This window comes from Mustela nivalis, assembly GCF_964662115.1.
Source record: "Mustela nivalis genome assembly, contig: HAP1_SCAFFOLD_475, whole genome shotgun sequence".
NCBI classification, from domain to species: Eukaryota; Metazoa; Chordata; class Mammalia; order Carnivora; family Mustelidae; genus Mustela; species Mustela nivalis.
Window position 1 is genome coordinate 556742 of NW_028136181.1, and position 27521 is coordinate 584262.

The 27521-nt window shown below is 42.3% G+C and overlaps 1 protein-coding gene across 7 annotated transcripts in view; it reads left to right on the plus strand.

The window, feature by feature from the left end:
- Positions 1–27521, plus strand: part of LOC309857187 (phosphatidylinositol 3,4,5-trisphosphate-dependent Rac exchanger 2 protein-like) — a 73843-nt gene that overhangs the window by 40196 nt on the left and 6126 nt on the right. For 5 of the 7 annotated variants that reach the window (XR_014307520.1, XR_014307521.1, XR_014307522.1 and 2 more), the window contains one exon: positions 953–1009. Coding sequence is in view for 2 of the 7 variants with exons in the window: in XM_082750002.1 (XP_082606128.1) it covers positions 953–1009 (57 nt within the window). In the remaining 5 variants the exon portion in view is untranslated. Of the gene's footprint in view, positions 1–952; positions 1033–27521 lie in introns of those variants that run through there. The other 2 variants (XM_082750003.1, XM_082750001.1) reach the window with 2 other exon arrangements.

The window sequence follows — 27521 nt, forward strand, 5'->3', positions numbered from 1 at the left end:
TGTCCCAGGACCCTGGGAGCATGACAAGAGCTGAAATCAAGAGCTGGCTGCCTCACCAGCTGAGTCATCCAGGCACCCTGAGCTAAGTTTTGTATAGGGTATGCCACTTAGATTGTGGTCCTCATCCTCCACCACCTCCTCATCTCTCCCCCTCCCTCTTCTTCTCCTTATTCTTCTTTGGCTATGCAAGTCCACTTGTTCTAGCACCATTTATTCAAAACGCTGTCACGCCTCCACTGAACTGCTTTTTACCTTTGTCAAAACCCCATTGCACATATTGGTGTCGGTCTCTTTTGGGTCCTTGATCCTCTTCCACTTCACTAACTTTATTCTGTTCCATTTGTCTATCCCTTCACCAACACCCCACACTCTTGATTACTGTAGCTATAGATCTTGAAATTGGGTAGAAGGATTCTTTTGGTTTTATTCTTTAGTTTATTTTCTCTATTTTTTCTAGGTTCTTAAGCTGAGAGCTTGTTGTTTTGAGACTCTTTTTTTTTTAGATGGGAGGGAGAGAGAGACAGGGAAGGGGTGCAGAGAGAAAGAGAGAGAGATTATTAAGCAGCCTCCATGCCCAGCACCAGCACAATGCAGGTTCAGTCTCACAACACCGAGAATGATCATGACCTGAGTCAAAATCAAGAATTGGACTAATTGACTGAGCCACCCCTCCTTCTGAATGATGCCCCTCCTCCTTTCTAACATATGCATTAAGTGCTATAAATTTGGCTATCCATTGATTTAGCTGTGTCCCACAAATTTTAATATGTTGTATTTAATTTTCCTTCAGTTCAGCACATTGAGATATTATCTTTTATCTTTGATAATGTAGAATGTTTCTTTCTAAGTGTTTGGATATTTGTTATCTTTCTCCTTTTGATATTTTTTTATTTTTTTAATTTTTAAAATTTTAATTCCAATAAATTGACATCTAGTGTTGTATTTGTTTCAGGTATATAATAGAGGGATTCACCCCCCCACCCCAGCTACTGTCAGCTCCTGTTGCCACGCACTGATTTGCAGGCGGGCCCAAGCTTCCTGATGGAGGAGTGTGGGTTCAGGCCACCGGTGAGGGCCAGAGCCAACACCACACCCTCAGCCAGATCCTACTGAAGTTGATGCATCTGCTGGAGCTGCTTAGAGATCATCTAGAACGTGGGGGCTCAAGGAGGCAGGTGGAGACTGGCTCCTCCTCCACTGACCATGTGCCCTCAGGCGGGACCCTCGTGAACAAAGGAAAGCCTTCCAGGGCCCAGAAGAAGGCACATCAGAGGCATGAAGAGCTCTCAAGGAACAAAATTATCCACCAGGCTGAGCAGAGATCTTTTCACCTGCCAAACACCCTCCTCCTGAACAGTGAGATTCAGAAGTTGCACCTGAAGCTGAAGGCAGAGCCTAAGCTATGGGAAAAGCACATCAAACACCTGAAGAGGAAGGTGATGGAGGTGAAGGCACGCTGCCTGCAAGTGAATAAGGAACTTGCCAAGGTGCACAAGAAGGCGGCTGCTGCCCACTGGGACTTAGGCCTCTACAGGTCCATGGGCTAGGACCTGCACCGCCAGGGGTGGAAAAATCTCCTCTTTGCATGACCGTGAGCACCTCCTGTGGACAACAGAAGTAAGGAGAGCCAGAAAGCTGTTCTGTGGCCAGAGAGGGAGTTCCAAAGGCTCCAGGCACAAAAGCACTGCCTCAGGCAGAAGCTGGCCAACTCTGGGCCCAGGGTCCAGCCTGTCTCTGGGGGGGGGGGGAGGGCTCCTGCTCCTGCTCCTGCTCTTCTGGGCACAGCCCACAAGGGCCAAAGGCTCCCCTGAATCCCCAGGAGCCCAAGAAGGGAGCAAGGGTGCACTGGCCAGACTCCCAAGTTCTTGGGTCCCCTGCAGGTCTGATTCCCTTTCCTAGCAGCCACCAACACTCACAACCAGAGCCCAAAAGCTCCTGTGCTTACCCCTTAAGCCATACCCATTGCTCCTTTTACTGGAGATCCACCCCATTATTGTACTAATGCTACATATTCCCTATAGCATGTGAGAGAGTATTTTTCAATGTGAAGCATACAAAAAATAAAAATATCAAATTGCTGATACTACTTCTACTGAGAATTGATTTTATTAAGGGATTCTATGCCTTAATAGAATGAATAGAATGAAGGGTTTGAAATGTCTTTTACTGTTCACTTAATTGTCCCAATAACCCAGTGTGTCATATATGACTGAGGTTCAGAGAGGGGAAACAATTTGCCCCAAGATCACACAGCTAGTGAATTTCAGAGCTCCCATTCCAAACCAGGGTTGTCTCATTATGAACTGCTATGCAAAAAGCTTCTACTCCTACTACTCCTCCTACTTCTACTACTAGACAAAAAGGGAGAGGACACACACAGACAAGTGGGAGAGGGGCGGAGGGAGAGAGTTACCTAGACAGCCTTTCCACTCAAGTGCAGAAGTGGATGTTGGGCTGGATTTCACAGCTCATAGGATTACGATTTGAACCAAAATCAAGAGTCAGACGCTGAACTTACGGAGCACACAGGCACCCTTGTGCAAGGAACTTCTAGGCAAGCTGCTTGCAGGATCCCAGAAGGGCTTGATAAAATATTCTCCTAGTTCATGTTCTAGTAAGGATGCAAAGATTCTCGTGGTGGCTAGCAAAGGTAAAGTCCCACCAAATTATGGAGGGCAGCCTTTAAGGGTCTCCAATGATTCCCATCTTTGGTACACATAGTTTTGTGTTGCATACTCTACCTCTTGAATGCAGTTAGGAACGACTGACTCACTTCTAAAGGACGGAATGGGGAAAAGTGATAGGATGTCACTTCTGAAGTTAGTTGACAAAGAGACCAGTCTCCTCTTGAGCTTGCTCTCCCTCCCTCCGTCCCTCCCTCTTCTGTTCCTAGGGAAGCCTGCTGCTTGTTGTGGGCTAAATTATGGAGAGGCCCATGTGGCAAGGAATGAATATTTCCTGCTTATAGCAATAAAGAACCTCTGGCTGCTAACAGCCACCTGAGTGAGCTCAAAAGAAGATTTTCCCCTGAAAAGCCCTGAGATGACTGAAGAGCCAGATGACATCTTGACTGCAGCCTTGTGAGAGATCCTGAGCCACAGGTACCTGGCTAGTTGCACCTGAATGGCTGGCTCACAGAAACCATATCAGATTATCAATGTTGTTCCCTTTGGTTTGGGGATATAAGTAAAACAGAAGCGTGAAGCCGAATTTTTGGCTTCTGACCCACCCCACCCCCCTCTCCTGGGGTTGAAATTCCAGGGAAATCAAGAGATGGTAGAAACTACTGAAAGATTAGGGTGAACAATGTAAGAAAGAGGACCTCTATCTGTTCACCATGTATCTCTCTGAGAGGACATGTCCTCACTTGATCCTCCCGTGCTGATATATTTGGCAAATGCAGGAGGAAACAACTGGCAGTGTGGTACAAGTCGGCTGAGAGCACTAGACCCAGCCCCGTAGAGCCTCCTAGAAGGCAGAGAAAGAGCCCAGAAGTTCCCTGGTGTCCCTAGAGAAAGCACAGAAATTATATGAGTTGAAAGTCTGGGACCTGGCCATTGGACTTCTTGGCTGCCCAGAACCCCTCTTGGACCAGATGCCTTCTGTCTGCTTTGGGAGACTGAGGATTAATACGAGAATGAATTAGTGTAGAAGAGATGGTGTTCTAATACTTGGTAGGTTTAAACTTCTTGAAATCATTGACATTTCTTTTTTCCTTGTCCCATCCAGTTGCACCTGGATGGCTGGCCCACAGAAACCATATCAGATTATCAATGTTGTTTTAAACCCTTTGGTTTGGGGAAATCATTCAAGTAAAACAGAAGTGTGAAGGACCACCATAAATGGGAAGGGGCCTTCAAAGAAGCAAGATGAGAACACCTCTTATAAGCCTGTAAAGTGTCAATATCAGACCACTGCAGTCACTTCTACCCCCTTGGCAGCCCCACTGCTTCCATAAGGACACAGATACATTTATGTACAGGTTTTGAGTTTTTAGTGGGTTAGTGTGGAAGCTCCTTAAAATCATGTTGTCAGACCAGACATTTCTAAAGATGCGGTAACACCAAACTGCGGGGTGATTTTCCTGTGTTTTCCCTGAGAAGTTTTCATTGGTGGATGGGGCCTGCAGTCATACCAGATGTCTGGCCCTAGCTCATTGCTGGGTCCACAGTGGAACTGGTGTGTGTGGTTATCTTCTCTTCCTAGGGGAGGAATCACTTTAGAGTGGTTCTGGCTGCTGTTGGGCTGCTTGCACACTGCTAGGCTTGTAATACTGCTTTTGATGGTCTCCAGCCAAGATTGTATTGGTGGGAGCAGGTCTGCAGAATGTAAGGGCAGGATACATGTTTCTATCAAGGTTAGAGCTGGCCTGCTGCAGGACAGGACCTGCAGCTGCTTGGGAAAACTCCTGGGGTGTCAGGTTGGGATGGAAGGTATGGCTTCACAGAACTGTGTGTGGACAAGGCATACTGTTTGCAAGCTAGTTCTAGAGTATTAATCTGTGCTAGTTCCCTCAGGTGTCCCCTTATTTACGCTGGGGTGCAGGGGAGCAAAATGATACTTGCCAGCTGTTTTGTATTTGGTGAAGTCTCCCCAAAATCCTTGCCTCCAGCACATGCTCTGAGATTAAGAAATCAATCAGTCAATCGTCCTGTGTACTCTAGGCATTTTTCAAACTGCTACTTCTGTGCTGTATCACAGGAGCGGTATTTGTTGTGCTATCTCTGGCTCTCCTAGAACCAAGCTGCTGATTTTAAAGCTCCAAGTGGAACTGATTCTTTGCCCATTCTGGTTTTCACAGCCAAATATTATGCTGATTTGTTTTCTCAGTCAGGATCTCCCATGCCTGGGATGCCTGGTGTGGGGTCTGTTCCTCTCCCCTCCCTGAGCCCACAACATCCCTCCCTCTTGCAGACAGTCTCACAGGTCCATTTGACTCCCTACTATGTCTCTTTCCTTCCTATTGTCTTGAATGTGGGCTTGTCTCTACATTTAGCTGTGGGGAGTCTTGTGCTAATCTTCAGGTCATTTTCTGGATTATTTACTCTGATGTTGGTGTTTCCTAGCTGTATCCAGAGGTTGAAGGATTAGTTTAGGAACTTCCTACTCTGTTGTCTTCTTCTGATGTCCAGTCCTCATTGCTTTAAATTCCCTGTCTGAAAATTCCAACATCCCTGTCATGTCCAGTTCTGGTGCTTGCTCTTTCTCTTCAAACTGTGTTTATTGCCTTTTAATATGCCTTGTAATTTTCTCTTGATTACTGGATGTGATGTGCTAGGTAAAATGAACAACAGTAAGTAGGCCTTTGGTAATGTAGTTGTAGTTCTAGTGAAAGGGAAGCATTCTATAGTGCAATGGTTAGGTCTCAGTCTTTTAGTGTGCCTATGCCTCTGGACTGTGAACATCACAAGTTTGTTTGTTTGTTTGTTTAACTCCACAAAGACTTAAGTTGGGTATTTTCCTCCTTAGGTCAAATAGGCTCAGAGAAAATCCCAGCAGGTTAGGCTCTGGTTTTTTCAGAAGATATTCAGTTGAGTTTTTCCAGAAGATAGACCATGTTAAGAAGAGTAGAGTGTTCTGGCATGTGTCCAAATGCCTTTCCCCTCTCCCTGCCAGAAACATGAAGGGAATTTACTGTGATATTTCTTGTGAGCACCAGTCAAGCTCCTAACGGTAGGGTCACAAAAGTGTGGCAGTCACCTATGACTGGTTTCCCCTAAAGCCCTTAATTCCAAGATTTGTACAGGCCTAGCCTCCAGCAATTTACCAATACACTCAGATTTTTTGACCCTATTACTGGTTCCTGGGGAGGTTTCTACTCCTGTATATTGTAATTCTCTGTCTGTCCAATTTTGGTGGAAAGTTTGCCCCACGACCTTAATCCTCTTAAAGATCCAAAAAAAAAAAAAAAAAAAAAGGTGTTGATTTTTCAGTTTGTTTAGTTTTGTATCTGATGTTAAGATAAAGCAGTGACCCTCTAATGTCCTTACATACCAATCCAGAAATCATAACCATCCTTAATTTTTAAGCCTAAATAATTCTAAATAAAACATACATTGGCAATATGTTTACACATTCCATAAACCTGATGTGTCTCTTAATTCAGCCCTTGTGGGCTTAACCCAAACATTTGGAATAGGTCAAAAGGACTGAGACAAAGAGATAGTTTCTTATTATGAGGAGACAATGTGCTTCAGGGTAGGCTTTGAATGGAATCCTTCTTGCAGTGATCATCTAACTATTTAGGTTTCACTTTCTGCCTCTGTAAAGGGAAGGAGGAAGAGTTCCCAGTGGTGTAACTTGAGCTCATTCCACACTCTTAGGACCTCTATGAAGCTGGATCATACCTTCTCACCATTATAACTCATAAAGGAAGTGCTTGTCCAAAAGGCAACTAATTTACAGGGTGACCAGCATCATCGTAGGTGGGCATGCACAAGATCTCCATGAGGCAGGAAGGAGAGTAGCTATCTTAAGAAACCTGAATCTGTGGAATTTGGTTTGATTTGAGTTTTAGGCTTGTAGAGAGCATTAGCACTTGGACTTCTAGGCAGGAGCAGGAGCATAAAGTAGGCAGAGAGAGTAGTGATAGAAATAGTGGCTCACGACAAGCTGGGCATAAGTAGCCACTAGAGCAATGGCTCTATAACAGTAGTTCCAGCTCTGGCAGCAGTGTATGCCTGTTCATAAGAAGACAGCTTGGAGCTGTTTAATCACAGAGCTGCTCTCAGATGCTGGACATGGCACTCTCCTCACATGACCTTCCTTTCTGGCCCCCGATCGCTGTTTCAGATCTTTATCCTTCCTATCTTCTTAGCTAACCTGGAAGAGCTAATGGAAGTGTAAATAAGTTAGGATTTCTCCTGGCTCTAATATTCTAGAATTATTCTGAGCACAGTAGAAACACATTAATTCAGATGGCTTTTTCCAAATTTTTAATTATTCCATTTGGACTAAGCTGCAGTTTATTTTTGTTCAGCAACATTTTATTATAGATAGCTCAAATTCAAAAGAAAGGGGGGGTAAAGAAATTATTAAAATATTTAAGGAGACAAACTGTTAATTTAATACATTGAAACTATTTGATATATATATGGAACTTGCATCTCAACAGCTTAAAAATGGATGGGGAAAACAGAAAAAATCAACAAATTGATTGCTGAGATAAATGCTGAGAGAAAGGTGTACACACGGTGCATTAACAAGAAGAAGAATACCTCAGGTACACTAGAGTTGGGGGTCCAGAGAGAGAGAGTGTCTCCCTGAGGATTTGAGCATGGAGGATAAAACAACACTCCTTCTGTGTGCTTCTTCTCTCTCATTACTCTTCTACCTTATTGACAGCACTTCTGATACCAGGTATGTGTGTGTGTGTGTGTGTGTGTGTGCTTCCCAAACCAAGCAATTCTCTGCAATGCCTGTTGAGTATCCTACAGTTTAATTCAATTTTAATACTAGTTGGAATTAATGCAGACTCCACAATTTAAGGGTTCAGTTACAAACAACTGCACCCAACTTCAACTTGTCAATTGCAAAGTAAAAGGTCCCCATGTTACCCATAACTTAGCTACAAACAGAGGTTCCCATGATTTCCCCTCCCCCCTTGAATTCAATTATTCCCTAGAAAAACTCACTAAACTCAAGAAAACTCTTACTTGCATTTATTGTGTTTATTATAAAAATAGTATATGATTAAGGATGTAGATGAGCAGCCAGATGAAGAGCTCCATAAGACAAGGTCTGGAAGGGTCCTAAGCATAGGAGCTTCTATCCCTATGGAGTTGAGTACTTTTCCAACATGTGGTTGTGTATACCAACCTGAAAGCTCCCTGAATCTCATACCTTTGGGATTTTTATGGGGACTTCATCACATAGGTATGATTAATTGTAAACTCAATTTCTAGCCCCTCTTCTGTTCCTTGGGGTTGGGGCTTGGGCTAAAAGTTCTGAGCATCTTCCTGGCAACCAGTCCTTATCCAGGAGCCAGAAAATTCCAAAGGATTTAGGAGCTCTGTGTAAGGAACCAGTGTCAAAGACCAAATATTAGAACGAATGCTCCTAGTGCTCTTATCACTTGGGAAATTACAACAGTTTCAGGAACTCTCTGTCAGGAACCAGGGCCAGAGTCCAATATATATATATTAGTGGAAATGGAGACCATATGGCAATAATATTGGAGAGAATAATCAATTCTCATTATTCATGGTAGTTATATACTATAAACTTGTGAGCACTGAATTAGGGAACACTGAACTATTACTTTGTGGTGTGGGTCACAGAATATAGGGTTAAGTTTCTATGAGTCTCTGTTCAAAACATTTTCATCAACTGAAACACAATTTGTGTTACATAGGTTTGTTTTCCAGGATCCTTGTGAAACAAGCTGGTCTCATCAGTGTTGAAAGTCTGTCCTTACACATAACACTTTTCCTGTATAACACTTGTCAGATACTTTTAAAATTCTTCTATAGCTTCCAGATTCCTTTGGCCACACTGACTCAGGTCTTTACAAAACATAAAAATAAAAAATAAAATAAAATAAAAGCAAATGGTATTCTGTTCAACAGAGGTGCTTGAAGTCCTAGCCAGAGCGACCAAATAAGAAAATAATAATTATAATAAGGGCATCAAAATTGTAAAGGAAGAAGAAATTTTTTTTCTGTCTGAAGACGAGATGACCTTATATACATAGAAAACCTTGTAAATTCACTTCCACAAAGAAACTGTTAGAAAAAGTGAATTCAACAAAGTTGTGAGATATAAAATCAGCACACAAATATCAATAGAGTTTCCGTATATTAACAATGAACAGTGTAAAAATGATGTTAAGAAAACTCAGTCAGGAAGGGTGTCTAGGTGGCTCAGTCAGTTGAGCACCTCATTCTTGTTTTTGGCTCAAGTCACGCTCTCAGGGTTCCGGGATTGAGCCCCATGTTCAGCTCCACACTCAGTGGGGAGTCTGCTTGAAAGATTCTCTCCCTCTGCCCCTTCTCACGACTCTCTCAAATAAATAAATAGATCTTAAAAGAAAGAAGTCTCATTTACGATAGCATCATAAAGAATAAAATACTCAGAATATAAATATAACCAAGAAGCTGAAAGGCTTTTATTTTGAAGTCTATAAAATGTTGCTGAAAGAATTCAAAGACAACTGGAAAGACATGCCTTTTTTGTGGATTGGAAGGCTTAACATTTTTAAGACATGAATACCACCCAAAGTGATCCACAGGTTTAATGTAATCCCTATCAAAATCCCCACCCCCAAAATTAGAAAAATCCATTCTAAATTCATATAGAATCTCAAAGGAATCTGTATCACCAGCTGAAATTGTTAGGGTTTGTAATCAAAGGAGAGAGACTGATACAAAGCGAAGGTCAAGCAAAGCATTATTTTGTGCCAAGCATTGAGAATCATACTGACAAGTCAGGGCCATCTCTTGCAAAGGGGCAATCCTTCCCAGCCTCACAGACATACTTTTATAGAGGTAGTTTAGCCGGGCTATACACAGGTGGCCAATAGAGTTTCAATTCACCCTAGTGGATATACACGCGCCCCACTGATTGGATGTCTTCATCCAGCCTGCCCCACCCTTGTATCTAGGCTTTGCAAGCAAATTCCTCTGGGAAGGGCAGGGTCAATACAAGTTTACTGCATCAAAATGGCTCCCTCTGGCCAACCAGGCCCTTACATTCCTCCCCTTTTCTTTGAAGATTAGTCAAATCCTTGACTTTTCAGCTAGTTCTATATTATATTGAGCATGTAAGACTAACATTTTATCGCTCTGATTTTCTTTGGTACAAATGACATTAGTGCACAGTCGGCTCATTTTTCCCAATTCCATTCATCTAATTTCCCACTTATACTTTACCTAAACAGGTAACAATAGGAGAAACAATAAACTCACAGGTTTTTTTTTGGTCTTAGATTTAGTCCATGGTCAAAGGGGTCTGTTGGCTGCAGCTTCCATCTCTGGGGGGTGTCCTTACTCTTGGCTCATTTGACGTGACCCACATAAACCCAGGCCCTAATGCTTTCTACTTTTACTGCCATGGGGGTGGTTAGGATAACACTAAACGGTCCCTTCCAGCGAGGCTCCAAGTTCCCCACTTGATAGTGACATATTCAAACCAAGTCCCTGGGTTGGTAATGATGTGGTTGTACCACCATCTCTGTCCCAGTGTGGGCAGTTCAGATCCCTGCATGGGCTTTTTTAAGACAGACTAATGCCTGCAGTGACTGGAGTACAGACTGATCAGTCATTTCTGCTAGGGCAACCTCCTATAGCCGAGGACAGAGCGGGGAGGGGGGTGTCTCCCAAACATTATTTCAAATGGGGTCACCTTGTTTAAATAGTGTGTACATCATGCCCTGAGGAGGGTGAAAGGAGGGAGACCCACCCATCTACCGCCAGTCTCCAGAATTAGTTTTGTCAAGGTCTCTTTAAGAGTCCGGTTCATTCTTTCTACTTATCCGGAACTCTGGGGCCAATAGGCACAATGTAGTTTCCAGTTTGTGCCCACAGCCTTGGCCAATGCCTGTGAGACTGAACTCACAAATGCAGGGCCACTGTCTGACCCAATCGCGAGAGGCAGCCCAAACCTAGGAATTATTTCTTCTAGTAGCTTTTTGGCCACCAGTCCTGCCACCTCATGTTTGGCAGAAAAAGCCTCCACCCAGCCTGAAAAAGTATCCACAAAAACCAACATATACTTGTGCCCATATTTTCTGGGTTTCATTTCTGTAAAATCTTTTTCCCAATAAATTCCTGGTTCCTTACCTCTTTCTCTTTTCCCTCTTCCCATTTTAGCTCTTTCCATATTAACTGCCTGGCATTGAGCACATCTATCAACTACACCCTGAACCATACGCCCTAATTTAGAAACCTGGAATTGCTTGCCTATAAGGTCTTTGAGTTTGCATATCCCCAAATGAGTACCCTGATGTATTTGGTCTACTAACTTCTTACCTAGTTTTCGAGGAAGAATTATTTTTCCTGTTTTAGTCTTAGCCCAGTCCCCTTCATAGTCCAATTTAACCCATTTCTGTAAATACTTTAAATCTTCTTCTGAATAGTTCAGTTTTTCTGGTAGGGCTGGAGCCAGGAGTATAACCAGTTCTTGCACTGTTTCTCAGGCTGCTTGCTTTGTGGCTTGATCTGCTATTTGGTTTCCTTTTGAAATCAGATCAGTCCCCTTTTGGTGTCCCAAGCAATGCATAACAGCCATCTCTTTTGGGTCCCAAATAGCCTGGAGGAGAGCCAATATTTCTCCTCTTTTTTTAATTCCTTTTCATTATGTTGTTAATAGGCCCCTTTCTTTATAAATAGCCCCATGTATGTGGAGAATAGCAAAGGCATACCTGCTGTCCATAGAGATGTTGGTGGTTTTACCTTTGGCCATCTGCAGTGCTTTAGTGAGTGAAATCAGTTACACATTTTGTGCCGAAGTTCCATGTGGCAGGGCTGCTGCCCAGAGTTCCTGCTCAGGAGAAACCACTGCAGCCCCTGCATACCTCTTTCCATCGACTATGTAGCTACTCCCATTTGTGAACAGAGTCTTCTCAGTATCTGGGAGGGGAATGTCTCTGAGATGCGGCCTTATTCCTGTGACTTGGGTTAGGACCTCTGCACAGTCGTGTGGATGGTCAGCCAGCTCCTTTGGCAGCAGTGTGGCTGGATTTAGCACCATTGGGGGCTGGATAGTCACTCTTGGTTCGTTGAGGAGGAGGGCCTGATACCCTGTCACTTGGGTGTTCATCATCCATCAGTCGGGTGGAGTCCAGAGAAGGCCCTCAAAAGTGTGAGTGGTGGTCAAGATGAGATTTTTGACCCAAAGTCAATTTACTTGCATCCTTGATCAGGAGGGCTGTGGCGGCATTTATGCAAAGGCAAGGGGGGAAACCAGCTGCTACTGGATCTAGTTTCTTGCTAACATAGGCCACTGGCCTTCGCCAAGGCCCCAGAGTCTGAGTTAAAATTCCTTTGGCCACCCCTGATTTTTCATCCACATACAATTGGAAGGGCTTGGTAACATCTGGGATGGCCAATGCTGGGGCAATCAGTAAGGCTGTTTGTAAGGCAGTAAGGCAGAAATGCTCCTTCTGTCTCATCTGTCCACTCTATCATAGTGAGCCCTCCTTTTGTCAGTTCGTAGAGGTAGGGCAATCTCTGCAAACCGCGGTATCCATAGCCTACAGTAGCCCACCGGCCCAAGAAACTCCCTTACTTGTCGGGACATGGTGGGGTGGGGGTATCGGGTGATCACCTGTTTCCTGGACTCAGACAGTGTACGCACTCCCTCGTGGAGATCAAAGCCTAGATAAGTGTCATGGCTCTGACAGAGCTGTGCTTTCTTTGCTGACACTCGATACCCTTTTCCTGCAGAGCCTGTAAGAGAGCTCTCGTCTCCCGCAACATGACTCATAGTCCTCAGTGGCTACTAGCAAGTCATCAATGTACTGTAACAGAGTGACTCCTGGGTTGGAAGTTCTGTACTCATGCAAATCCTCATGTAGGGCCTCTTCAAAGATAGTGGGTGAATTCTTGAACTCTTGGGGAAGTCTGGTCCAGGTGAGCTGGCCTTGGAATCCTTCCTGTGGGTCAGACCACTCAAAAGCAAAAAGGTGCTGAGAATTCCTTTGCTAAAGACATGCAGAAAAAATGCATCCTTGAGATCTAAGATGGTATACACAGTTCTTCTGGGGCCCAGGAAGGAGAGTAGGGTATAGGGTTTAGGCACCGTCGGGTGGATATCTTCAACCCATTTATTATCTTCCTGCAAGTCCTGGACGGGTCGGTACTCTTCAGTCTTGGCCTTTATGATGGGCAGCAAAGATGTGTTCCATGGAGATTTGCAAGGAACTAGGATCCCGTCTCCTCAGAGATGGTTAATATGTTTTCTGTTCCCTTCCTTTGCTTCCTGGGGAAGGGGGTACTGCCAAATGCGAATAGCCGTAGCTGTCGCCTTTAATTGTAACACCACTGGAGGTTGTTCCTTGGCCAAGCCAGGGGGTTTCCCTTCTTCCCAAACCTGGGGAAACTCATCTTGTAGGATTTGGAGAAAGCTCCTCCCTTTTGTTTCCTCTGGTTTTGAGACTGGCTCGTAAAGGAGGTATTCATCTACTGCTGCCATAAGCACTTGTACAGTGGGTTGTCTCAAGGTTACAGCCATCTCTCCTTCTGAGAACTGAATGCCAGCTCTTAACTTGTGGAGGAGATCTCTTTCCATCAAATTACATGGGGCATTAGGGAGGACCAAAAATCGATGTTTAACTACTCCCGAGGCCAAATTTAAAGTCCTTTCTGTTGTCCATTTATGTCTCTCTGTGCCATTTGCTCCTTGTACCCAAACTTCCTCTCCATATAGTTTTCCCATAGGTTTAAGTAATGATGAAAACTGGGCTCCCGTGTCCACCAAAAAATCAACTGATTTCCCCCTCCACTTCAATTTTTACCCAAGGTTTGGGGAGGGGCTCTGAACCATGGCCCCTTCAGTCTCTGGTGGCAAGTGTTGCTGTCTTCCTTTTGGAGCACTCCCTGGCCCAATGTCCTTTATCCTTACAGTAAGTGCACTGATCTGAATCTAAGTCTTCCCACCTGCCTTCTCTATGCTTAGGCTTTTCCTTCCATTTACTATCCCCTACCTGTCTCCTCTCCGCTTCATGTAATGCCAAAACCTTAACCAGTTTTTTTTTTTTTTTTGGTCTGTTTTTTATCGTCTTGTGCATCCCTGTTGTTAAACACCTTTTCTGCTATTCCCACTAACTCAGTCAGATTCTTCCCTTCAAATCCTTCAATTTTCTGAAGTTTCCTATATCTGGGGCTGACTGACTGGCAAAACAAGATCGTCTAAATGAGCTATCATGCAACTTTCCTCAAGTTGTCTAGCTTTAGTAAACAAACATTTAAAGACAATCAAATATAGAATTTAACATCCATAAAGGTGTGTTATTAAAACATATTTTTTCTCTCTAAAATAACACACGTTTTAGCCAAATCAGGACTAATTTGTTTGAAAATCAAGTCCAGTTTTAACAAACTTGGCCTAATTATTTACATAAGCTCAGCAAGAACAGTGAGTGATCATATAGATCTTTTAGAGTATGCTTGCTGGAACTTCTTGTAAGGAATCTCTAGGTTGAACTTATAATAGCCTCTCCAGGCCAGAAGCCAAGCTACATACTTGCCATCAGACATGCCTGCAATCCCTGTCGATTTGGATGAATTCTTCTTCCTGAGGCCCCCAAAGAATCCTGAGGTCCTGCACCTGCCAGGAAGTAACATCCTTTACTCACCTGGTGAGGCTGCTGGGAACTCTGTAAGCAAGGTATCAGGCCAACAGTTCCAAAGAGCTTTACAGTTCCAGGTTTTATAGAGTCAACCTTAGTTCCTTTAATCTGTCTAGTCATATCTGAGTCTTTTCAAATACCATTCCAGTCAAAGCCATGGTAAAATAACCAGTGTTTCCAATGGTGTCCTGTTACAAGGAGAACAGATTATTATTGAACTTATGCAAATGACTTATTGCCATGGAAGAAAGAATACTTGCTGAGACCTTTTGGTTTCAAAGGGTTCAGATAGAGAGAAAGAGTTGAATACCTTGATTTGTTTACAAATGACTACATTTTTATCTCTGTAAGTTACAGATAACTTAAGAAAAAGTTTCCCTAGTCTGGAAGAGCAAACATTAAAGAGTCATTAATGTTTAAAATAAGACAAAACATCAAGAGATACAACATTACAATATTTCAGTTCATTTAGTTACTTGCTAGAGCAGAAAACTTACTCACAAAATTTTATTGAACTATTTCTGAGTTGCTCTGCCGACATGGGATTCCCATATTGAAAATCAATCCAGTGCTTCCCTAAGTGCTTTAAATGCTTTTCTGAATTAAAGGAAAGCATCAAATATCCAACCAGCATTTCAACACAAAAGTTAACAGCTGGTGTATAAAGAATCTCAGAGAGTCTCTTGTTATCTGAATTAGGCCTTCTTTATTGAACTTTATTTGAAACATGCAACTTGGCATAAAACTCACAGCTCCAAGATTTCTAGGAGGGAGAAAAAATAGTTTGGGTAGGGTTACAACAGCTACAGAATAAATAAAACCTATCTGTGATCTTAATTCTTCAGGCAGTCTGAAGTGGTGGTATAAACTGTTTTCAGAGCTGCTTAGAAAGTGTCAACTACAAATTGTCACTGGGGCTGAAGATAACGCCTCATTGGCTCTTATTTAGTCTTTGCATTCTGGCTTTGCCCACTATTTGGAGGTATAGTCGCACTGTTAGACACATTTTCTTTGCCTTTGTCCAACATTTGCTGAGCAGAGCTAAGTATCCACTTAATTTTTGTATAAGAACTAAAAGTTTTGGTGCACTGAATGAGGAAAATATGATTTAATTATACTTGCCAAGGTAACCATTGGATAATGAGCAATAAATTTACAATTTGTCAATTGCACAGTAATTTCCACTCTCTTTCCCCCACAAACCCTGTCCCTTCCCACCAAGCTTCCTCAACTTAACCACACCAAAAAAGTTTTATAGGTAAGTACAAAGATCACTAATGCATTTCTGGTGCTCAAGGTTGTGTTTATGCAAATATTGTAGTGCTATGCTCAGCAAGAATTAAAATCAATAAACATTCCTGATTCTTAAAAGTTACTTGAAATGATTTTCCCAAATTGTGACCAATTTTGTCTTAGCACAATTCTGACACATGGTCCATATTCAGCTGGTTTGGCAGAGCTGAAATGGAATGCTGCTTTGGTTTTTGAATTTTCTCCAGGCCCTATACCCCTCTGTCATTATCTTACATGTGCAAAAAGAACATCCCTGATGGGGATGACCTTCCTTTGTACCAATGCGGTTTCAACCCAGAACCTGTTTTTTGTCTTTTTTTTTTTTTTTTTAAGTTGCAAGGCACAGAGACACACTCAGAGACAGCACCTGCTCAGTGATCTCACAAAAACTTCATCAGGATAAGAGTTTTTGTAGGGATGCATAGGGAAATGACACCTGCAATTTCATAGCCAGGTGCCTAAAGAAGTGAAGTGTCACTCCTGGCTGTTGGGGCCACTGCAGGAGCTGTACCAACACCGGGCCCCCATCGCCCTCCCCTCTCGCTCTCTATTTTAATTACACCTCTATTCTGGACCCTCAGTTTCTATTGCTCTGCTTTATGCCAAGCTACAGCTTCTCTGTCACATCCTACTGCCTTCTTCACTGTTGTCTTGCATTCTCTATCACAGTTTGTGTCTGCTCCTGGATGCTTCTGCTGCCTGGCTTCTGCTTTCACTGAGGCTTCTAGAGAGAATAGGTTATTGGACTGCACTGACACTCTTGAGTGCAGCATGCCTCTGTGGGGTTCTCAGGCTAAGCTGGACCATTGGCTACTGATCAGTAGTGTTGGCTCAGACCCCAGGCCCTGATCCCATTTGCTTGTGGCCAAGATGATGGGTCACAAAATACAAGATATGAAACATGTGGATGAGAAAGTTATGCTGGCTGCTTGGATGCTGGGGGGGTGGGGGGTGTTGGTGAGGAAGGCGTTTATAATTCAGGGACTGTTCATTACACTCCCCAAAGCATCAGTATTTCCTCAGACCAAAGCTTGACCATATCTGACTCCATTCCAGAATGTAATGTGCAGCTGAGTAATGCACATTTAAGCATTATTATTGAGAAACTGTGTCCTTAATTATAGATTGTCTGCTGGTAATTTACCGCACCATATGTTCCAAAGCCAGAACTAAAGCTGTCGGTTTCCACTTTGATTCACATGTGGCTCACAATGAATGTTTCCCATAGGACCTGCTGCCCAGTGCATAGGTGGTGATGGCTCCTCCAAACCTTTGGATTGTATGAAGGGTTTCATTTGCTTCTGTAATGACCTATTTCAGGACTGACAGAGGAACTAAAAAGCCAGAAAATACTGTTCAGCTGTAAAGTCCATATGCAATGATTTGTTTGTTCCAGCAAAAATGATAATAATGACACTCAAAATAATATTCCAGTCTTGACATTTCTCATTTAGAAAGTATGGAATCTTTTAGCAAGAGTGTTTCCTGTTCAAAGCTTTTTTTTTTTTTAATTAAAAAAAAAGAGAAATTTCGATTTATTTATTTGTTCCTTTTCTTTTTTCTTTTTTTTAAATTTTTTTTTAAAATTTATTTTCAACGTAACAGTATTCATTGTTTTTGCACCACACCCAGGGCTCCATGCAATCCGTGCCCTCTCCAATACCCACCCCTGGTTCCCCCAACCTCCCACCCGCCACCCCTTCAAAACCCTCAGGTTGTTTTTCAGAGTCCATAGTCTCTCACTGTTCACCTCCCCTTCCAATTTCTCTCAACTCCCTTCTCCTCTCCATCTCCCCTTGTCCTCCATGCTATTTGTTATGCTCCACAAATAAGTGTTACCTTGTGATAATTGACTCTCTCTGCTTGGCTTATTTCACTCAGCATAATCTTTTCCAGTCCTGTCCATGTTGCTACAAAAGTTGGGTATTCATCCTTTCTGATGGAGGCATAATACTACATAGTGTAAATGGACCACATCTTCCTTCTCCATTCATCCGTTGAAGGGCATCTTGGTCCTTTCCACAGTTTGGTGTCTGTGGCCATTGCTGCTATAAACATTGGGGTAGAGATGCCCTTCTTTTCACAAGGTCTGTATCTTTGGAGTAAATACCCAGGAGTGCAATTGCATGGTCATAGGGAAGTTCTATTTTTAATTTCTTGAGGAATCTCCACACTGTTCTCCAAAGTGGCTGCACCAACTTGCATTCCCACCAACAGTGTAAGAGGGTTCCCCTTTCTCCACATCCCTTCCAACACATGTTGTTTCCTGTCTTGCTAATTTTGGCTATTCTAACTGGTGTAAGGTGGTATCTCAATGTGGTTTTAATTTGAATCTCCCTGATGTTCAAAGCTTTTATATCAACTTCTAGGGATATCTCTTTGGGGGTCAAGTCCTAAAGGAATCATTTCCTGCCCTGAGGGAAGAGTATGTTCCTCCCAGCTTCTGTATTCAAGGCTCACTTTAAGTCACGCTCAGTATTGAGTTTCCTCCACACGGGGCTATACAAGTGAGAAATAGGTCCATTCTCTTCCTCTCTTAGGTGGAGTTAAAACTGTGGCTTAGGGCCTGAGTAAGGCTCTGTATTTCGTACAGCGTTGATGGCAAGATGGAACAGTCTATGCTTCAGGCTATTATAATCTTCTCCAGTCTGTGTCAAACCAATCAGAGCTCTGAGAAATGGAAGGCTGCTAAGAGGCACCTTAGTTCCTGTGTTTGCCTGAAATTGAGGATACACTCAATCTTTCAAAAGTGATCTCCAAAAAAGATTACCTTTATTCTGGATTGTGGCCAACTCTTATGCCTCAGGGCAAGATCTTACATGCTGTGACTGGTGGGAGAAGGAGTACAGCTGCTTACACTTTAGTTCTTGAAGTTTCCCAGTCTTACCAAAGTATATGCTATTGTCTGGTGTGATGATTATTCTTTGTGTCCCAAGGCCTTGGCCAGGTCTGGTTCTAGGAAAGCCTTCCTCTTCTTCCCCTTCAGGCCTGTGGGTGGTAATGGTTTTCAGCTGCTGCCAGTCCTCAAGCATGCTTCAGCACCTCCTGTTGGTTTCCTTAACCCTGTCTACACCACTGCAAACATTTCCTCACCAAAAAGGCTTCCACAAACATACCAACTGATGGTGTTGTCTGTCCAATTCCAGGACCTTGATGGAAACATGTAGTATGCAAACATCTTCAAAGTAATATCTTACCATGGGTTTCTAAAGTCGATAACTCCCATTTCCATTCTGGAGATTTATCAATATGGTAACATCTTATGCTTATCAGCTTAAAATAATTTCTTCAGATTTTTAATTGTGTATTTATAAAAAGCCACTATTTTATTTCCAGTTTTTATTCTGGCCCAGATGAAATGAATGCCTTATGGAAGATCATTGTAATTCAATTCCCAAATGTTTGATCTCCTTTAGCAATACTTTTTCACTAATAATCATTCCTTAATACAATTAATTGCCTATTTGATTATTGTACATTGTGTACTTATGTTGCATAGAACAATATAAAAAGAAGATAAAAATCCAAATTTTGCAGAAAACTGTAATAGAGCAAAAGATGAGCCAATGATGTTGTAAAATTTCAGGAACTAGTTATTTTACATTCAGAATTTCTGATCATTATGACAGAGGCTGAACCAACCTCTCTTTTGTAAATCCATTCTTCATTGCATCCAAGTTTTCAGGACTTCCTTCAGCTTAGGGCTTCTCTCCTTTCCACATGAACTGTAGTGGGCATATCACTAATCTTTTGGTCAAATGGTGTTTTAGTATCTCTCTCCTTCCTTCTTTCAATGCCACAGGAGTGGATAGAGGGATTGGCATATCCTCCATATCCCACTGCCAATTCCAGACCAATATTCCAAGTGAATGATTATGTTTTTGTCAACATTCAATCACTCAAGGACAAGAATGAAAAAGAGGCCAAAGGATTTGGAATTTTTTCCTAAACCGTGTTGTTCTAGGCTGGATAATGGCCTCTGAAGATATCCAAGTCTTAATCTCTAGAAGTTGTGAGTGTTACCTCTTAAGGCAAAAAAGGATATCACAGATGTGATTAAACTAAGAGTTCTAGGAGAAGATGATCCTGGATTATCCAGGTGGCCCCTAAATGCAATAGAAATTATTCTTACAAGAAGGAGGTATAACATCTTATGGAGATTTAACACTCAGAAGGAGGGCAATGTGACCACTGAATCAAGATGCTACACTATTTGCTTTGAAGATGGTAGCGGCCACAAGTCAAAGAATGTGAGAAATGAAGCACTAGGAACTGGAAAAAAGCAAGGAAACAGATTCTCCCCTAGGGTTTCTAGAGGGAGCATGGCCTTGTTAATACTTTCAGGCCAGTGGAACCCATTTTGGATTTATGGCCTCCAGAATTATAAAAGAATAGATGTATGTTGTTGTTGTTTTTAATTAATTTTTTATTTTTTAAAAACATATATTTTTATACCCAGGGGTACAGGTGTGTGAATCACCAGGTTTACATACTTCACAGCACTCACCAAAGCACATACCCTCCCCAATGTCCATAAGCCCACCCCCTTCTCCCAAATCCCCTCCCCCCAGCAACCCTCAGTTTGTTTTGTGAGATTAAGAGTCACTTATGGTTTGTCTCCCTCCCAATCCCATCTTGTTTCATTTATTCTTCTCCTACCCACTTAAGCCTCCATGTTGCATCACCACTTCCTCATATCAGGGAGATCATATGATAGTTGTCTTTCTCTGCTTGACTTATTTCGCTAAGCATGATACGCTCTAGTTCCATCCATGTTGTCGCAAATGGCAAGATTTCATTTCTTTTGATGGCTGCATAGTATTCCATTGTGTATATATACCACATCTTCTTGATCCATTCATCTGTTGATGGACATCTAGGTTCTTTCCATAGTTTGGCTATTGTGGACATTGCTGCTATAAACATTCGGGTGCACGTGCCCCTTTGGATCACTACATTTGTATTTTTAGGGTAAATACCCAGTAGTGCAATTGCTGGGTCATAGGGCAGTTCTATTTTCAACATTTTGAGGAACCTCCAGCTGTTTTCCAGAGTGGATGCACCAGCTTGCATTCCCACCAACAGTGTAGGAGGGTTCCCCTTTCTCTGCATCCTCGCCAGCATCTGTCATTTCCTGACTTGTTGATTTTAGCCATTCTGACTGGTGTGAGGTGATATCTCATTGTGGTTTTGATTTGTATTTCCCTGATGCCGAGTGATATGGAGCACTTTTTCATGTGTCTGTTGGCCATCTGGATGTCTTCTTTGCAGAAATGTCTGTTCAGGTCCTCTGCCTATTTCTTGATTGGATTATTTGTTCTTTGGGTGTTGAGTTTGCTAAGTTCTTTATAGATTCTGGACACTAGTCCTTTATCTGATATGTCGTTTGCAAATATCTTCTCCCATTCTGTCAGTTGTCTGTTGATTTTGTTAACTGTTTCCTTTGCTGTGCAAAAGCTTTTGATCTTGATGAAATCCCAATAGTTCATTTTTTCCCTTGATTCCCTTGCCTTTTGCATTGTTCCTAGGAAGATGTTGCTGCGGCAGAGGTCAAAGAGGTTGATGCCTGCGTTCTCCTCAAGGATTTTGATGGATTCCTTTCTCACATTGAGGTCCTTAATCCATTTTGAGTCTATTTATGTGTGTGGTGTAAAGAAATGGTCCAATTTCATTTTTCTGCATGTGGCTGTCCAATTTTCCCAGCACCATTTATTGAAGAGGCTGTCTTTTCTCCATTGGACATTCTTTCCTGCTTTGTTGAAGATTAGTTGACTATAGAGTTGAGGGTCTATTTCTCGGCTCTCTATTCTGTTCCATTGATCTATGGGTCTGTTTTTGTGCCAGTACAATGCTGTCTTGATGATGACAGCTTTGTAATAGAGCTTGAAGTCCGGAATTGTGATGCCACCAACGTTGGCTTTCTTTTTCAATATCCCTTTGGCTATTCGAGGTCTTTTCTGGTTCCATATAAATTTTAGCATTATTTGTTCCATTTCTTTGAAAAAGATGGATGGTACTTTGATAGGAATTGCATTAAATGTGTAGATTGCTTTAGGTAGCATAGACATTTTCACAATATTTATTCTTCCAATCCAGGAGCATGGAACATTTTTTCATTTCTTTGTGTCTTCCTCAATTTCTTTCATGAGTACTTTATAGTTTTTTGAGTATAGATGCTGTGCGTCTTTGGTTAGGTTTATTCCTAAGTATCTTATGGTTTTGGGTGCAATTGTAAATGGGATTGACTCCTTAATTTCTCTTTCTTCTGTCTTGCTGTTGGTGTAGAGAAATGCAACTGATTTCTGTGCATTGATTTTATATCCTGACAATTTACTGAATTCCTGTACAAGTTCTAGCACTTCTGGAGTGGAGTCTTTTGGGTTTTCCACATATAGTATCATATCATCTGCAAAGAGTGATAATTTGACTTCTTCTTTGCTGATTTGGATGCTTTTAATTTCCTTTTGTTGTCTGATTGCTGAGGCTAGGACCTCTAGTATTATGTTGAATAGCAGTGGTGATAATGGACATCCCTGCCGTGTTCCTGACCTTAGCGGAAAAGCTTTCAGTTTTTCTCCATTGAGAATGATATTTGCGGTGGGTTTTTCATAGATGGCTTTGATGATATTGAGGTATGTGCCCTCTATCCCTACACTTTGAAGAGTTTTGATCAGGAAGGGATGCTGTACTTTGTCAAATGCTTTTTCAGCATCTATTGAGAGTATCATATGGTTCTTGTTCTTTCTTTTATTGATGTGTTGTATCAGATTGACCGATTTGCGGATGTTGAACCAACCTTGCAGCCCTGGAATAAATTCCACTTGGACGTGGTGAATAATCCTTTTAATATACTGTTGAATCTTATATTGGCTAGTATTTTGTTGAGTATTTTCACATCTGTGTTCATCAAGAATATTGGTCAATAGCTCTCTTTTTTGATGGGATCCTTGTCTGGTTTTGGGATCAAGGTGATGCTGGCCTCATAAAATGAGTTTGGAAGTTTTCCTTCCATTTCTATTTTTTGGAACAGCTTCAGGAGAATAGGAATTAGTTCTTCTTTAAATGTTTGGTAGAATTCCCCGGGAAGCTGTCTGGCCCTGGGCTTTTGTTTGTTTGGAGATTTTTAATGACTTTTTCAATCTCCTTACTGGTTATGGGTCTGTTCAGGCTTTCTATTTCTTCCTGGTTCAGTTGTGGTAGTTTATATGTTTCTAGGAATGCATCCATTTCTTCCAGATTGTCAAATTTATTGGCGTAGAGTTGCTCATAGTATGTTCTTATAATAGTTTGTATTTCTTTGGTGTTAGTTGTGATCTCTCCTCTTTCATTCATGATTTTATTTATTTGGGTCCTTTCTCCTGTCTTTTTGATAAGTCAGGCCAGGGGTTTATCAATTTTATTAATTCTTTCAAAGAACCAGCTCCTAGTTTCATTGATTTGTTCTATTGTTTTTTGGTTTCTATTTCATTGATTTCTGCTCTGATCTTTATGATTTCTCTTCTCCTGCTGGGCTTAGGGTTTCTTTCTTGTTCTTTCTACAGCTCCCTTAGGTGTAGGGTTAGGTTGTGTACCTGAGACCTTTCTTGTTTCTTAAGAAAGGCTTGTACCACTATATATTTTCCTCTCAGGACTGCCTTTGTTGTGTCCCACAGATTTTGAACCGTTGTATTTTCATTATCATTTGTTTCCATGATTTTTTTCAATACTTCTTTAATTTCCCAGTTGACCCATTCATTCTTTAGAAGGATGCTGTTTATTCTCCATGTATTTGGGTACTTTCCAAACTTCCTTTTGTGGTTGAGTTCTAGCTTTAGAGCATTGTGGTCTGAAAATATGCAGGGAATGATCCCAATCTTTTGATACCGGTTGAGTCCTGATTTAGGACCGAGGATGTGATCTATTCTGGAGAATGTTCCATGTGCACTAGAGAAGAATGTGTATTCTGTTGCTTTGGGATGAAATGTTCTGAATATATCTGTGATGTTCATTTGGTCCAGTGTGTCGTTTAAGGCCTCTATTTCCTTGCTGATCTTTGGCTTGGATGATCTGTCCATTTCAGTGAGGGGAGTGTTAAAGTCCCCTACTATTATTGTATTATTGTTGATGTGTTTTTTTGATTTTGTTATTAATTGGTTCATATAGTTGGCTGCTCCCACGTTGGGGGCATAGATATTTAAAATTGTTAAATCTTCTTGTTGGACAGACCCTTTGAGTATGATATAGTGTCCTTCCTCATCTCTTATTATAGTCTTTGGCTTAAAATCTAATTGATCTGATATAAGGATTGCCACTCCTGCTTTCTTCTGATGTCCATTAGCATGGTAAATTCTTTTCCACCCCCTCACTTTAAATCTGGAGGTGTCTTCGGGCTTAAAATGAGTTTCTTGGAGGCAACATATAGATAAGTTTTGTTTTTTTATCCATTCTGATACCCTGTGTCTTTGACAGGGGCATTTAGCCCATTAACATTCAGGGTAACTATTGAGAGATATGAATTTAGTGCCATTGTATTGCCTGTAGGATGACTGTTACTATTTATTGTCTCTGTTCCCTTCTGATCTACCACCTGTAAGCTCTCTCTTTGCTTAGAGGACCCCTTTCAATATTTTCTGTAGAGCTGGTTTGGTGTTTGCAAATTCTTTCAGTTTTTGTTTGTCCTGGAAGCTTTTAATCTCTCCTTCTATTTTCAATGATAGCCTAGCTGGATATAATATTCTTGGCTGCATGTTTTTCTCGTTTAGTGCTCTGAAAATATCATGCCAGCTCTTTCTGGCCTGCCAGGTCTCTGTGTATAAGTCAACTGCCATCTAATATTTTTACCATTGTATGTTACTGACTTCTTTTCCCGGGCTCCTTTCAGGATTTTCTCTTTGTCACTGAGACTTGTAAGTTTTACTATTAGGTGACGGGGTGTGGACCTATTCTTATTGATTTTGAGCGGCGTTCTCTGAACCTCCTGAATTTTGATACTCGTTCCCTTTGCCATATTGGGGAAATTCTCCCCAATAATTCTCTCCAGTATACCTTCTGCTCTCCTCTCTCTTTCTTCTTCTTCTGGAATCCCAATTATTCTAATGTTGTTTCGTCTTATGGTGTCACTTATCTCTTGAATTCTCCCCTCGTGGTCCAGTAGCTGTTTCTCCCTCTTTAGCTCAGCTTCTTTATTCTCTGTCATTTGGTTTTCTATATCACTAATTCTTTCTTCTGCCTCATTTATCCTAGCAGTGAGAGCCTCTATTTTTGATTGCACCTCATTAATAGCTTTTTTGATTTCAACTTGGTTCGTTTTTAGTTCTTTTATTTCTCCAGAAAGGGCTTTTATATCTCTGGAGAGGCTTTCTCTAATATCTTTCATGCCTTTTTTGAGCCCTGCTAGAACCTTGAGAATTGTCATTCTGAACTCTAGATCTGACATATTACCAATGTCTGTATTGATTAGGTCCCTAGCCTTCGGTACTGCCTCTTGTTCTTTTTTTTGTGTTGAATTTTTCCGTCTTGTCATTTTGTCCAGATAAGAGTATATGAAGGAGCAATTAAAATACTAAAAGGGTGGCAACAACCGCAGGAAAATATGCTTTAACCAAATTAGAACAGATCCAAAATCGTGAGGGGGAAGAAAGGGGATAAAAAGAGGTTCAAAAATGAAGAAAGAAAAAAAAAAAAAGAAAAGAAAAGAATTAAAAAAAGAAAACACCTAAGAAAAATGTAAAAAAGAATAAATATATATATTAGATAAACTAGTAAAAAATCGTTAAAAAAGAAAAAGGTAACAGTTAAAAAAAAATTTTACCCGAATGCGAAAAAAAAAAAAAAGTGAAAAAGAAAAAAATTAAATTAACTGCAAGACTAAAAAAAATCACAGGGCAAAAGCCATGAGTTCCGTGCTTTGCTTTCTCCTCCTCTGGAATTCTGCTGCTCTCCTTGGTATTGAAACCGCACTCCTTGGTAGGTGAACTTGGTCTCGGCTGGATTTCTTGTTGATCTTCTGGGGGAGGGGCCTGTTGTAGTGATTCTCAAGTGTCTTTGCCCCAGGTGGAATTGTGTTGCCCTTACCCAGGGCCGGGCTGAGTAATTTGCTAGGGTTTGCTTTCAAGAGCTTTTGTTCCCTGAGCGCTTTCTGTAGAGTTCTGGAGGACTGGAATACAAAAGGCGACCTCCTGGTCTCCGGCTCGGAGGAGCTGAGAGCCTAGGGCCGCACTCCTCAGTGTGCCCTCAGAGAACAGCGCCCAGTTACTCCTGTCTGCCTGACCTCCAGCTGCGCTCCGAGCTCACCGAGCCTGCGACTGGTTCAAGGTAACCCCGAGCTATGAGCTTACTGTCGGCTCTGTCTCTGTAGCCGGCTTTCCCGTTCCAATACCCGCAAGCTCTGCGACACTCAGACACCCCCGATCCTTCGGTGACCCTGCAGGACCTGAGGCCACGCTGACCCCGCGTGGGCTTCGCCCCGGTTTAGCCTCTGGAGCGATGTCCCTCAGCGGAACAGACTTTTAAAAGTCCTGATTTTGTGCGCCGTTGCTCGGCCACTTGCAGGGAGCCAGCCCCTCCCCCCCGGGGTCTATCTTCCCCTCGCTTTGGATTCACTTCTCCGCCGGTCCTACCTTTCAGAAAGTGGTTGTTTTTCTGTTTCCGGAATTGCTATTCTTCTCTTCAATCTGCGGATGGATTTTCAGGTGTTTGCAATCTTTAGATAAGCTATCTAGCTAATCTCAGGCTAGCTGAAGTAGTCTCAGCCTGCTACTTCTCCGCCATCTTCTAAAGACTTTATTTATTTGACAGACAGTGATCACAGGTAGGCAGAGAGGCAGGAACAGAGAGGGGAGGAAGCAGGCTCCTCGATGTGCAGAGAGACTGATGCGGGGCTTGATCCCAGGACCCTGGAATCATGACCTGAGCCAAAGGCAGAGGCTTTAACCCACTGAGCCACCGAGACGCCCCTGGATTTTTTTTTTTTTAAGATTTCCTTTATTTATTTGAGAGAGAAGAGCACAAGGAGGGGCAGGTGGGGAGAGGGAGAAGCAGGCTTCCTGCTAGGCAGGGAGCCCAAGGTGGGGCTCAGTCCCAGGACTCTGGGATCATGACCTAGACCCAAAGCAGATGCTTAACTGACTGACCCAGGCAGGTGCCCCAAGATTTTTTAATTTTTAGAAAAATACATTTTGTGTATTTTTTTCAGAAGACACCATTTCCTCTTACGTCAAGTGCATAATTCAGGGGCGTCTGGGTGGCTCAGTGGCTTAAATCTTCTCCCTTCAGCTCAGGTCAGGATCTCAGGATCCTGGGATCGAGCCCTGCATCAGGCTCCCTGCTCCCCTCTCTCTATGCCTGCCTCTCTGCCTACTTGAGATCTCTGTCCAATAAATAAATAAATAAAATCTTAAAACAAAAACAAAAACAAACAAAACCAAAAACCCAACAAATGCATTATTCAGGAGTGGTTTTTAGGTTTGTTTTTTGTTTTTCTCCAGCAAGGTGTCTTCCAGCTCTGTGTTGTAAGAATGGAGAACTGGTGCCCTGTGTTCTCCTTCCAGTTCCAAGCACTCACCTGGGACCTTTCCTTTTCTTTCTCTATATGTATACGAACCTGCATGTGATTGCATTGTGATTGTCAAAAAGTCTAAAATGCTTCTGGGGTTTGCACATGGCTGTTCCCAATACAGAAATCATCCGAGACTTGAGTCTGACATTTTCTCTGCAGGTGATTAACCGGCTTGTTTATGCCCAGGAGGCCTGTCAGTCTTAGAACGGCATGGTGTGCGGGAGTCCAGTCTGCGGGCCCACTACGGACGAAGCCTTGGCAGGAACTTGAGGCCCTGTCTTGCTCTGTGGTGCCTTGTGGTGTGAGGATGCCCTGGCTGCTCCAGGAGGCTGGTCTCTTAGAGATTCTTGTGACTACCAACCAGCCTTGCATTCCTCTCTTGTGGGGAAAAGGAGGCTGTGGGTC